The sequence below is a fragment of the Bactrocera dorsalis genome, chromosome 4, assembly GCF_023373825.1.
Source record: "Bactrocera dorsalis isolate Fly_Bdor chromosome 4, ASM2337382v1, whole genome shotgun sequence".
NCBI classification, from domain to species: Eukaryota; Metazoa; Arthropoda; class Insecta; order Diptera; family Tephritidae; genus Bactrocera; species Bactrocera dorsalis.
The window spans coordinates 10,050,698-10,063,650 of record NC_064306.1 but is presented as its reverse complement, the minus strand read 5'-3'; the positions used below and the strand labels follow the sequence as shown (position 1 = coordinate 10,063,650).

At 34.9% G+C, this 12,953-nt stretch overlaps 1 protein-coding gene and 1 long non-coding RNA gene across 2 annotated transcripts; one reads left to right on the top strand and one right to left on the bottom strand.

Moving 5' to 3' along the window:
• Nucleotides 1-3,136: 3,136 nt before the first annotated feature.
• On the bottom strand, nt 3,137-11,506 carry LOC105228607 (thyroid adenoma-associated protein homolog). Its single transcript, XM_011208493.4, has 13 exons — nt 11,238-11,506; nt 11,104-11,174; nt 10,921-11,021; nt 10,585-10,842; nt 9,693-10,513; nt 8,978-9,615; nt 6,227-7,873; nt 6,017-6,160; nt 5,870-5,929; nt 4,677-4,828; nt 3,958-4,614; nt 3,641-3,828; nt 3,137-3,563 (listed from the first exon to the last, which is right to left on the bottom strand). Exons 1-13 carry the CDS (start codon nt 11,344-11,346, stop codon nt 3,205-3,207), a joined length of 5,205 nt encoding a protein of 1,734 aa, XP_011206795.2. The 5' UTR covers nt 11,347-11,506; the 3' UTR covers nt 3,137-3,204.
• A 207-nt stretch (nt 11,507-11,713) lies between these two features.
• LOC125778537 (uncharacterized) lies at nt 11,714-12,903 on the top strand. Its single transcript, XR_007422775.1, has 2 exons — nt 11,714-12,194; nt 12,247-12,903. It is a non-coding gene; the product is annotated as an uncharacterized LOC125778537 (long non-coding RNA).
• Nucleotides 12,904-12,953: the final 50 nt, after the last annotated feature.

The window sequence follows — 12,953 nt, the reverse complement described above, 5'->3', positions numbered from 1 at the left end:
TAATTTTATTTTATTTTTTGTTTTATTTTATTTTTTTTATATTTAATTTTTTTTTATTTATTTAATTTTTAAAATTTAATTTAGTATTTTTCTTATTAATTAATTTTTTTCCTAAATTCAATTTAATTTAATTTTATTTTTATTTCTTTTATTTAAGTTTTTTTTTAATTAACTTTTCTATTTATTCTTATATTTTTTAATAATTTTTTTAATATAATTTATTAATTATTTAATTTTTTATTTTTTTTTATTTGCAATTTTATATTTAACTTTATAATTTTTATTTTAATATTTTTATTTTACTTTAATTTTAACTTTTTATTTAAATTTAAATAAATTTAGTTTTTTTCTTATTGATTATTTTTTAGTTTAATTTAATTTTATTATTCAATTAAATTCCTTTTTGATAGATCTTTTTAATTAAAATCAATGTAATTTGATTTAATTTATTATTATTTTTTTTTTTAATTGTACGAATGATATTTCTCGAAACGTTCTTTTTAGAGTCGGTGAAGAAAATCTCTCCAAAATGTCTAGACTTGAAATTTTCACATGACCTTCTTAGAAATATCAATTATACTTCGTATTTTTAAAGCCACTCCGAAGTGTGAATTTTTCCCAAAATCTATTTTTTCGAAACCGTCATTTTGTAAAAAAATAAAATTTTTTCTACATTATATATAATAATAATAATGATAATAATTATTTTGCTTTCTGAAATTTTAAAAAATTTTTATCAGAAAAATATTCCTCACCGCGAGCACCTCCTTTTGGAGTTCCTACTCGAGTTCGTTTAAGGCATCATGGGAATCAAATTTTTTCAAAATGTATTACCGATATTAAAGTAGATTACATTGTGTATATTATAATTAAGTTATTAAATTAAAAATTTCCGAAAACGCGTTTTTTTGTTTTAATTTTATAATTTTTATTGTTAATTAAACAATATTTTTATTAATTTATCTTTAATTTTAATTTTTTATTTAAATTAAATTTTTTAAATTTAGTTTTTTTTTAATTGATTACTTTTTTTTTAATTTAATTTTATTATTTAATTAAATTCCTTTTTTATTTGGTCTGATTTTTTGCTTAACCATTTTTTAAATTAATTTTTAATTAAACAATTTTTTATTATTTTTTTTTTAATAATCTAATTTTATGTTATTTAACTAAATTTTTTTTTTTGTATTTTTTTTTATTTAATTTACATCATATTTTTTAAATTCTTTTAATTTTTATTTTTTGTTTAAGTTTTATTAAAATTTTTAACTATTTTATTTTATTTAATTTTTTATATACATACATATATGTTTATTTTTAAACCTTTTTATTTAATTTTATTTTTTTATTTCAAATTATTATTTTTTATTTTATATAGTTTATATGTTCAATTTAATTAAATTATTTTTATCATTTAATTTTTATTTATCCTTTTTCATTTAATTTAATTTATATTTTTTACTCCATTAAATTCTTATTTTTTTAATTATTGAATTTATTTTTTGAATATTGCTTTATATTATTTTAATTTTTATTTTTTATTTAATTGTTATTAATTTTTATTTTATTTTTTTTTTTTCATTTAATTAAATTAATATTTTTTATTTCACAAAATTTTTTTTTTGTAATTATTTATAATAATTTATTTATTTTTTTAAAACACACTTCTACTTTCATACTCAAGCAAAAAAAAATATGTATATTTAACGGTAAATTGTGACAGCAACGATTTGCATACATATTTAAAACAACATATATTAAAATGCTACATAAAAACACACTTTCTAGCAAACAAAGGTCAATATTTATAAAATATTCAGAAAAACTAGCATTAATAGTAGCGTTCTCTTGAGAGCAAGTGCCTAAAGAATATACGCTTAAATCGAAAAGAGGATGTAATGAAGTAAAAAAATATAAATAACGGGTGATTTTTTTTGAGGTTAGGATTTTCATGCATTAGTATTTGACAGATCACGTGGGATTTCAGACATGGTGTCAAAGAGAAAGATGCTCAGTATGCTTTGACATTTCATCATGAATAGACTTACTAACGAGCAACGCTTGCAAATCATTGAATTTTATTACCAAAATCAGTGTTCGGTTCGAAATGTGTTTCGCGCTTTTTTATCGACAAATTTTGTTCAGCGATGAGGCTCATTTCTGGTTGAATGGCTACGTAAATAAGCAAAATTGCCGCATTTGGGGTGAAGAGCAACCAGAAGCCGTTCAAGAACTGCCCATGCATCCCGAAAAATGCACTGTTTGGTGTGGTTTGTACGCTGGTGGAATCATTGGACCGTATTTTTTCAAAGATGCTGTTGGACGCAACGTTACGGTGAATGGCGATCGCTATCGTTCGATGCTAACAAACTTTTTGTTGCCAAAAATGGAAGAACTGAACTTGGTTGACATGTGGTTTCAACAAGATGGCGCTACATGCCACACAGCTCGCGATTCTATGGCCATTTTGAGGGAAAACTTCGGACAACAATTCATCTCAAGAAATGGACCCGTAAGTTGGCCACCAAGATCATGCGATTTAACGCCTTTAGACTATTTTTTGTGGGGCTACGTCAAGTCTAAAGTCTACAGAAATAAGCCAGCAACTATTCCAGCTTTGAAAGACAACATTTCCGAAGAAATTCGGGCTATTCCGGCCGAAATGCTCGAAAAAGTTGCCCAAAATTGGACTTTCCGAATGGACCACCTAAGACGCAGCCGCGGTCAACATTTAAATGAAATTATCTTCAAAAAGTAAATGTCATGAACCAATCTAACGTTTCAAATAAAGAACCGATGAGATTTTGCAAATTTTATGCAATTTTTTTAAAAAAAAGTTATCAAGCTCTTAAAAAATCACCCTTTATAAAAATCATATTTTTGAAATTCGGCGCGTTTTTGTTTGAAAAATAAGCGACTTCAAATATAATATTGCGAAATGCAAAAATAAGTATTCGGGATTCATTGAAAATCTCTCAAATCAACAGCAGAAACCAAAATGTAGAATATTTTTGCAGGTTATTCAATAACTGCAGTGAGTTTTTGTTTATCTGTGCCGTACGTTCTTTTGCACTCGCTTAAGAAAAAAAACATTTCTTTTTTTAAATATACTTTTGTGCTTTTAGCATTACAACAACGTCATACACACTATCACGTTTTGAACTATTTTCTTAAACAAATAAAAACTTTAATTTTAATTTAGTTTCAAAGTGGCTGCGCCGCTCCCACAAAACTCAATACTTTCGGTCGCGTTGGGAAGGTATTTTTAAATACAACAATAGCATCGTATATCACTTTTTGCGGTTCGGCAAAGATGTTCGCCTCATTTTTATCGAAAACCTCCAGATCGCTCACCGTTGAGGCGCTGCTGTTGCTGCCGCTGCTGCTGCCGCTGCCGTTAGTTGAATTGTTGCCGTCTTCGTCGGCGCCAATACCCAAAGTTGCTGTTTCACTGATGGCCTTGAAAATTTCGATAATGTAATTGTCATCGGCACGCATTTCTTCCAGCTGATCGGCAATGGATTGCAAGAAGAGGCGCTGCGCCATAGTCGACACAACGCTTTCTAATAAATCATATATAGAGAGAGAGAGAGGAAGATAGATTATAACTGTATATATTTTAAAGGTTATTATACTCAACTCAATCCTATGTCGTCGGCTATGTTGTTTACAACTATTTTAGCGGTATAATCGCGTATTTCAAAGTCATCATCCATGAGCAGCGCCAACGTTAGACCAATAAACAAACGTACGAATGGTAATTTTTTCTTCTCCAAAGCTTTATTAAAATGTACAGCTATGTGTGATAAGATTTGTGCAGCCTTCAATCTGAAAGTGTTGAAAGTTAACTCCCATAAGTTTATACGTGAGTAGGTATGAATTTGAGTTGGTAATTGATAAATTTGAAAAAAGCATACAACATTACTCTCGGCTGTTCCGAGCTATAACCTAACTAACCTCAAACAGTCGGGATTCCAGGCTTGTGAAATTTCCAATAAATACTCCAAATAAGATAGCGATACCTTCGAGTCAACACCGCCTTGTTTAAGCACCAAACGCTCCACACACATGGTCAGCGGTGACTTAACATCACCTGTGTGCTTTTTAGACTCTTTCAGCAAGTGACTTAAAGTGAAATCGAAGTTATCCAATAAACTAAGTATGGCATACGCTTTCATCACACACTCCGGATAGTAAAGTGGCTTTGGCAGGAGTTCCTTCAGTGTGGCATGCAGAGCTTTACTCTGCCGCAACTCTGCGGCCAAACTATCGCGCATCTCAACGGGCAGAGCGCGTACGAAACGCTGCTCTTCATGCGATATTTCGAATTCTGACAAATCCATTTCCTCTGGCCCTAGTATTAGTAGTATCACATTGAGGCAAACTTCCGCTTGTTCCAATTGCACGGTGGCATGCGTGAGCGGCGGGCAAAGCAGGTAATCAGAGAGCGCACCGAATGGCAGTGTTAAACGTAGAGTATGTAAATTGTAGATATAGAAAGATTTGCGCAGCACCGGATAGTAAAAGCTCAGTTCAGCATTGTAAAGCTCCTTGTGTGTGGTGAAGTAGAGTAAGTTTTGTATGGTTTGTTGTTCATAGCTGAGATTCTGTTGGCTGTTATGGCAAAAAGAAGTTATTAAAATATTTTTAAATATTTACATAAATATAGTAAATACCTTTGTAGCATCTCGATAAAAATATCCAAAATTAATTTGAGTATAACGGCATTTTTTATTTGAGTTTTCTCCTGAACTACCACCAATGTGGCCGCTATATCACCGACTAGCTCAGCATCGGGTCGTTTAAGTGCTTTCAGTAGCATGTAAATCTGCAAGAAGTAATTATTTATGAATTAAATGAAAAATAATAAAATTTATAACGGTAGTTTGTCACACCAAAAGCCACTATGTAATAATAAAAGTAGCTACAGAGTTAAATACAAATAGACAAAGCACTTTGAGCTTGTCACAAATTTGTTAAACGGCTAAAGTCAGTTTCGGTTATTTCTCCTGGTTCGCCGAGGGTTTTTCAAAGTACCTGGATGTTTTCGCACGCGAACAACATGGCAAGGATGCCCCTCTAGCTAGCTCTTCGGCTTTGCAATCACCATCGATTCCGCTACTAATAGTCACCCAAACAATTCTGAAGATAAAGTAGCTTGATGCTACTTCTAGTGAGAAAAGAAACTCTTTAACTAACTTTGAGCTCAGCGTATTCTCGCTCTGCGTTCGAAAAGAATGCTCCCCTTCCTAAAAGAGGCTGCACTTCGTAGCAGTACGTCTCTTTTTCTTTACTGGCGTAGAAGTACGTCTACTGCCGCTTTAATAGCAGCCACTTCTGCCTGAAAAACACTACAGTGGTCCGGTCGCCTAAAGCTAAGATTGACGGAAATCTCCTTGCAGAAAACTTCCTCACCAACCTTCGCTCCTAGCTTTGACGTACACGTGGGGCGTAGAGAGCTTCTTCCCCAGCGTCTCCTTACAACCGATATCCCTCGAGAGGCAGCGAAAAAGCCATCACGAGCAGCTTCTGTGTTGCAGTCATCCCAGTTTTCAGCTTCCCGGCAAATTCCGTATGCATAAGGACATAATACTACTTGGTGTCGACCGACCTGCCTTTGCATTTGGGGGTAGGATGTGCTTGAACCTTGAGCTCTCATGACGGCCCTCTCTACACTTAAACTTTCTTAGCACTCTTCGGACTTGTAGCTTCTAACAAATTATTTCAAAGTTTGCCAATTATTCTTCACGGCAGCTTATAAGACATTGAGACACTGTGCGCCAGCTCGAATTTCAGGTAGTTGCTCAAAGTGTATTTTCAACCTAAGCTTGTGGAAGATATGCGGCGTTAAATAATGCTTGAGACTTACCTGCAGCAGTTGGCCATGTAAAACATTCAAATTCAACGTCTTGGGACAATCAGCCGAGATCTATAGGTACACATAATAAAAAAAAAATTGCATCAGAAAAATAAAATAATAATATTTAATCTAAAATAAAACCAGTTTCGTACGCACCACAATCTCAGCACACATCTGCAATACAGTGACGGGTATGGCATCCTTGGAGACTAGCGCCACAACAGCTTTCGCCGCTAGATAACGCGTCTGCATTTCAGGACAACTCGCACAATTCGCTATGTACGGTATAAACTCGCTTAACTGTAAGTAAACAGAACGATAACGAAATTATAAGAATGTCTACTTGAAGAAACAGCGGCAAATCACCTTCAAATTGGACTCTGTGCCCTCCAGCGCGGACGGATATAGACGACTTAACAACAACAATAGCGGATGTAGGTTATGCGCCTTCTGTTGCTGTTGCACCAATGCGCTGGCTTCTTGCAACTGCGCCAGAAAGAAATCATACAATTTGGGATAACGCAAAAAGAACACACGTCCGGTCATCTTATTGCGCACATTCAAATTATCGGAATCGCGCGTGCGCTGCACACCGAAAATGCGTGTAATAAGCGCCGCAAAGAGTAAGGTGGCTGAATTTTTTTCCGACCACGTTTCGGCATTGTAACCGCGTATGGCGCAAATGACACCGTCGCTCACATACTCCACCACCGCCTCATTCAGATCGGTGCAACGGAAGAGCGCACGCAATATATTCAAGGCATGCGTACGCGATTCGGCGCTGCGTTCGCGTGCCGCACATAACTGCAGCAAATGTGACATGGCGTAGTAGAGCGATTTGGTGGAGCCCACGCGCAATTCGGCTGTAATGAGCGCCTGCACCATGAACGGCACGCCCGCGCTGCGACGTGTCGCGCATATCTTCTCATTCAATTGTTCGTCTTTCGCAATGAGCGCGAGCAATTCGCGTAACCATTGCATGGGTAGCGAATTCAAATCGACCACCTCCAGGCACCACAGACGACAACAAAGTTTTAAGAAGCCAACATAGGCTTGTTCGAAGGCGCCACGATGTTTGGTTTCGGCCAGTAACTGCTTGAAATGCTCGCCGATCTCAAGCAATTGCTCTTTGGTGATGAGAAATCGTTCGGTAAATTTACTCAGCTGTATACGTGACTCCAACACTATTTCGCCCAGTATCAGTGATACCTCCTTGACGGTGCGCCAAGCGCATAGCAGCACCATTTGCGGTGTTGTCTTCACATTAGACAAATCGACTTTGGCTAATTTGGCAGAAAGTATTTTAGTATTAGCATCAGGGGCCGTTAGCTCTTCGCCATACTCCGCGGGCAGTTGGCTGAAGTCATTCGGCAAATGACCTTCAGGTGATGAGCTATTCACCACAGGCGATACAACGGTGGTAAGCTCCTTACACAACACAATCAACTCGGCTATAATTATGCGCCATGGTATCTCTACTTCCAACTGATCAAATTCGAGTAGCTGTAAGATGCGCTTTACGGCAAATAGGATGCCATATAATGGATTCAATTTGGCCGCTTGCAGGAGACTCTCTTTAGCCAATTTCAGACCAGCTTTCAGTTCTTGCAGGAGCCAACGTAACGCGGCATAGTAGTAGGGTTTATATTGCGTTGGCTCATAACTGCCAAAGCTGCTGATGTGTTCGTTTCGATTACAATAAAATTGCAATTGATATGCGCCGGTTACCGAATCGGCTGGACGGACCGATGTCAAGTTTTTGCAGATATGTGCGAGTGTGATATTCAATTTATGTTTTTGTATTAAATCACAATTCAAATTTTTTTCAATAAACGACAAAGTACTTGCAGCTGACGCTTTGTTGGCTTCGTATGAGTCAGCAAGCACATCGGCAAGCGCTTTAACGGTATTTGGTGGTAACACGTCATAAAATGATATATCGCGATTTTTGCAAATCTGTAAAGCCGTTGATAAGAGTTGTAAAGACACTGAACGGCGACTGAAATTGGCGCCCTGAAAGAGAGAAATCCTATTAATTTACATACACATAATTTTCGATTACATACGAGATGTTAAAAAATAATAAAAAATAAATAAATAAAAAAAATAAGAGGGGGGTTCAAAAAATTAGGTAACTAATAGTTTTATGGCACTTGTTATACCTTGGATAGGTATTAAATGTACTTTGTAACGCCAGAGAACTACAGGCGAAAATTACATATCGAGCTTGATAAAATTTTTAATTTGCGTGAAGCAATAACGCAAAATAATTCATGATTTGGCACCGAATGATTCTTTTACAAAAACAACAATAAAATGATGTTAATTGTTTGAATTCAAGTGCTGAGTTTCATGAAGCGGCGAAAATTTTCTGCGATTGAGAATTTTTCGTCTCGATCCATCGGTTAAGTATACACCAAAATACTTATCAGCAGTGCTTTTAGAAATGGCAACTGCTTTGTTTGAACTGAAGGTAAATTTTTGAAGGCAACCAGAGGTACATATATGAATTTAACAGTAAAAAAATTAAATGTAACCTTACTTTTTGGTACACCGCGTACTCTTATTTGTATGATATTGTTACAAAAAGTAGTATTAAGTTGTATTTGTATTACTATATGCATCCCTGATTATGAACAATAGCTGTAGGTATATGGAATAGCATTTGTCTTGTTGTAGACATCTGGCGCCACACTGTCTGCTCGTCTAGTTAAACAATTGCTGAGTCTGGCGCCGCGACTGTCTGCTTGCGTCTGGCGCCGTATAGCCGTATGTTCTGGTAATTTCCAGACGCGATATTCTAGAAGGACACGTCGGCATCAGCGAGAAGTGCGTGGCTATATAAGCCGTGGCAGCGCCAACGTAATCAATCAGTGCTAAGAGTAAACTGCTATAGTGTAGACGAGTTGTGAAATAAAGAGTTGTTGAATTAAATTAAACAGTGTTGATTTTATTTGTCAATCCAGAGATACGAACCTAGCAAAGTAAACTAGCAAGAGTAAATTCGTAACAATATTACTGACTGACTGTCAAATACAAAATAAATAATAAAGATTATAATAAATAATAAAAATTATAATAAATAATAAAGATTATAATAAATAATCGTAAACATACCTGAAAAAGATTTTCCACCAATTTCTTAATAACATCGCGCAAAAATTTCAATTGCAATGGCGCATCAGCACCAATGCCTTTACCAGCAGCGCTTGCCGCCTTAATTGCCTTGGCGGGTTTATAATCTTTAAGCACTTTAACAAGATTTACTTCGCAGCGAGTTAGTGCTTTGTCGAACAAGGCTAGCATTTTTTGACGTGTCGCTGGACTTTGACAATTGGAATTATATTCGAGGAAGGTAAGCAGATTTTCACATTCCAACAATGTCAGCAGCTCCGTTGTCTTATTTGTCTCCACCAACAAGCGCAAGGCCATAATGCGTGTTTCATCCGAATTGCAGATTATGCTGTACACAAGATTGCAGGAGAATTGCTCCATTATTTCGGTGAAATCATCAACTTTTATGCCCGCCGTACGCACAGCCCACAGTACCGATAATTTTGTGCTAATCGGTATTTGAGCAGGATGTTGTATGATATGCTTTACAATTTTCGGTTCACATTTCACCGCTTTTACAATTAGCGTTTCGATGTCACTCAAACGCACGTCATCAGCAGTGGCTATCACAAGCAGATATTCGATCCAAAGTTTGAGCCAAGTTTCGTATCGCACCTCTTTGTGACTGGCAAACATAAGTGCTGTAAAAAATATGGTATATAATATATAAAATGTATGTAGAAATGTGTCTACTATTTTGTAAGTTAGCTGTACTTACTCTCAAATAAGTTGTTCGCCATGAAATCACGACCGAGCTGTTCGGCGAAAATGTTTGTAAATACTTCGGAACATTGATGTATTATGGCATCTGCGCCCATAATTGCGGCAGTTTGTTGCAGCACTACACATTTCATTGAAAGCGACAGTCGCTCAGAATTACAGGCATCATAAATTTTTTGTATGAGAAAGTCAAATTTAATTTTTTTGGCCGCTGCCACAGTGTTACGCAGCAAATCCCGACACAAATGCCGCACGCTATCCATGTGATGCTCTAAATAGCCAAATGTGAATATTAAAAGTTTACGTAATATCAACTTGGCATCATCGGTGGGTGATGCTTGGGGCTTTAATTCAAAAGTGAGTATAATTTTTGATATCTGATAAAGTGCACGTGTAGCGCAAAGTAAAATATTCGGCACCGTCGCATTAGCGTTTGCAATTTCCTCTATTTTGCTGCAAATGTCGCGTATATCTGCCGAGATATGTTGAAAATCATGGTGATCGAAAGTATTAACGATGCCAACACATAACGCAATCTCATTGGGATTCTTAGTCAGTTTGACTTCTTGTATAAAACTTTCATAGGTAGCCGTTAGTTTGGCGTTGTGCGCTAATAAAATACCAGAATTGGTGCGTGGATCCATGGGTATTTCGTCGTCGTGTACAATTTGCTGACATAGCGCAGCTAACTGTTTGAGTGTGTCACTGTGTATTTCTTTGACTTTTGCGCCATACTCCTGTACACAGCTGAGTAGTAAGCGTATAGCATTGTGTACATACAAGTAATACTCATTACGTACGGAGGGTGAACTAAGCACACTACAACGGAATATAATATGAAATTGTAAATAATAAATAAACAAAAATGTGTTTGAATTGTTGACACAAACCCCAATTCGGTAAGATATTTTTGCACGGCCGCGCTGAGAAAAGGAAACACATCAACTATGCTTTGCTGAAATGCTTTAAGGCCACAATCGAAATTCTCGAAACAGCCAGACATTGAAGTGACGGTAAAATTCCAAGTGCTGCTCTCAGTTTCTCCTCTAGTTTCCTCCACTAAACGTTGCAATGTGTGTGACAAAGCGTTTACAATGGATGTTTCATCTGTATCACCGGTGCCCAGTCGGGCAGCTGTAATTAAAAGCCTGCATGAAGTAGTAAAAAAAAATATATGTTAATTTTAACTAGAAAAAATATTTACTACAAAACATTAAACTACTTACCTGAGTATTTGATTACGTACGGGATGCTTAAGCGGACAATGAAAATATAAGTCTGCCAAAAATTGCAATGCTTGGATATCTCGACTAAGGTTTTTAAATATCTAAATTATAAAATATTAAATAACCGTAAAATTATGTTTACAATAGATATGTAAATATGTCTGTTAGTATGTATATACTTACATTTTTTACGGCCGCCACCTGTTCTGGTATGGAATTGGCACCCTTTAATTCAATACAATAACTTGCGTCGGCTGTATTTTAAGATAAAAGCACAAACGTGTATATTTTGTTTACAAATTTTAATAAAAGCTTACAATTTTCGTAAAGTTTTGGCAACGTGACAAGCGTTGTCCGCATTTCAGCATTCTTCTTTACATTGTCCCCAGTCTTCACCGAAGACACACGCAAATTTAGTGAATTCATTGCTTTCTGTTTGTTTGGTTTTTCTTTCCAACAGTTTATATAAAATTTAAATACAAATGTCTTTGATATTAAACTGTGATATTTCAAAAACCCAGAAAGCTAATAGGAATATAAGCAACAAAAGACCGCAAAAGCGGAACTATCAGCTGTGCTAATAGTGTTTACCACTCCTACTTTTTCCCCTATCATTTGTTGATAACACCAAATCTGCCCACTTAATGTTGATGTAGACCACACTTTTCTTAAAATCAGCTGTTCAAGTTGCTGCCACTTTGAATATATTTAAAAAAAATGTAAGTGTTTTATATCTCAATCAAAAAGGATTGTCTGTAAACTTCAAAACGTAATTATTAAATACATTAAATGGTAAATGTTCAGGAGAGCGGCTTTTCCGAAAACGAACACCAATTTTCACGGGAAATGTCTTAAAAAAATTCGTTTTTAATTCCGATTCACGAATATGTCTGGCGCGTTATCTAATTTTATGTATTTTTGCAATAAAAACAATAAAAAATATTTCGATTTTGCACAATATTCACGCTATAAATGGCATCACTATTCGAAATTCAATTGAAAACTAGTGATAAAAGCAGTGATCGGGTTCGAAATATCGATACTCTCGATATTCTAGACTAAACAAAAATTGATAAAAATGAGAGATATATAATAGAAAAATATTATTAATTGGAAAAATAAAAATAAATTAAAATATCGATATTCTCAATATTCGATTTTGAAAGAAAATTGGTAAAAATGAGAAATACACAATAGAAAAATAATAATAATTGGGAAAATATAAATAAATTAAAATATCGATATTCTCAAAATTTGAGGCTGATCGAGAATTGGTAAAAATGAGAAATACATAATAGGAAAATTTATAATTCATTATTATTGCAGAAAGAAGAAGAATTTGGACACAGAAGAATTTTGAACACCGGGGTTTTGGACCGACCAGGGATATTATTTTTCGAGCGCTCGAAAAATAATATCCCTGGTCGGTCCAAAACCCCGGTGTTCAAAATTCTTCTGTGTCCAAATTCTTCTTCTTTCTGCAATAATAATGAATTATAAATTTTCCTATTATGTATTTCTCATTTTTACCAATTCTCGATCAGCCTCAAATATTGAGAGTATCGATAATTCGAAAACGATCATGAATCAATAGTGGCCATTCGAATTTACAACAGCTGTGCCATAATTTCGAACATACCTTGCCATTTTCGTTGAATTGAAGTGATTGTAAAGTTTTTCATATTTTTATAAAAATAACAAAAAAACCTATTTATCTTATTGATTAACGAAAGAACATCAATAATTACGTGAATATAACCTATAGAAAGTATAATTTCAACATCCAAAGACGTGTAAAGTGCAAAAGTGAATTTTTGATTTCGGGAAATACGATGTTTTTTGATAAAAACAAAGAAAATACTGATTTTAAAGGCACGCGCCTAACATATTCGTAAATTAGAACTAAAAACGAGTATTTTAAGACCTTTCCCGTGAAAATTGGTGCACGTTTTCGGAAAAGCCGCTCTCCTGAACATTTACCCATTAAATTACTAAAAAGAAAGTTAGTAACTAAGAAGAAAGTTAATAGGGGT

Bases quoted from the DNA above. Each gene is read 5' to 3' on its own strand.
- LOC105228607 (XM_011208493.4), bottom strand. From the start codon at position 11,346: ATGAATTCACTAAATTTGCGTGTGTCTTCGGTGAAGACTGGGGACAAT. The intron at 6,161-6,226 runs GTGATTTGCCGC...GTTTACTTACAG, and splicing joins GCACAGAGTCCAATTTGAAG to TTAAGCGAGTTTATACCGTA. The intron at 4,615-4,676 runs GTATTTACTATA...TTGCCATAACAG, and splicing joins TTTATCGAGATGCTACAAAG to CCAACAGAATCTCAGCTATG.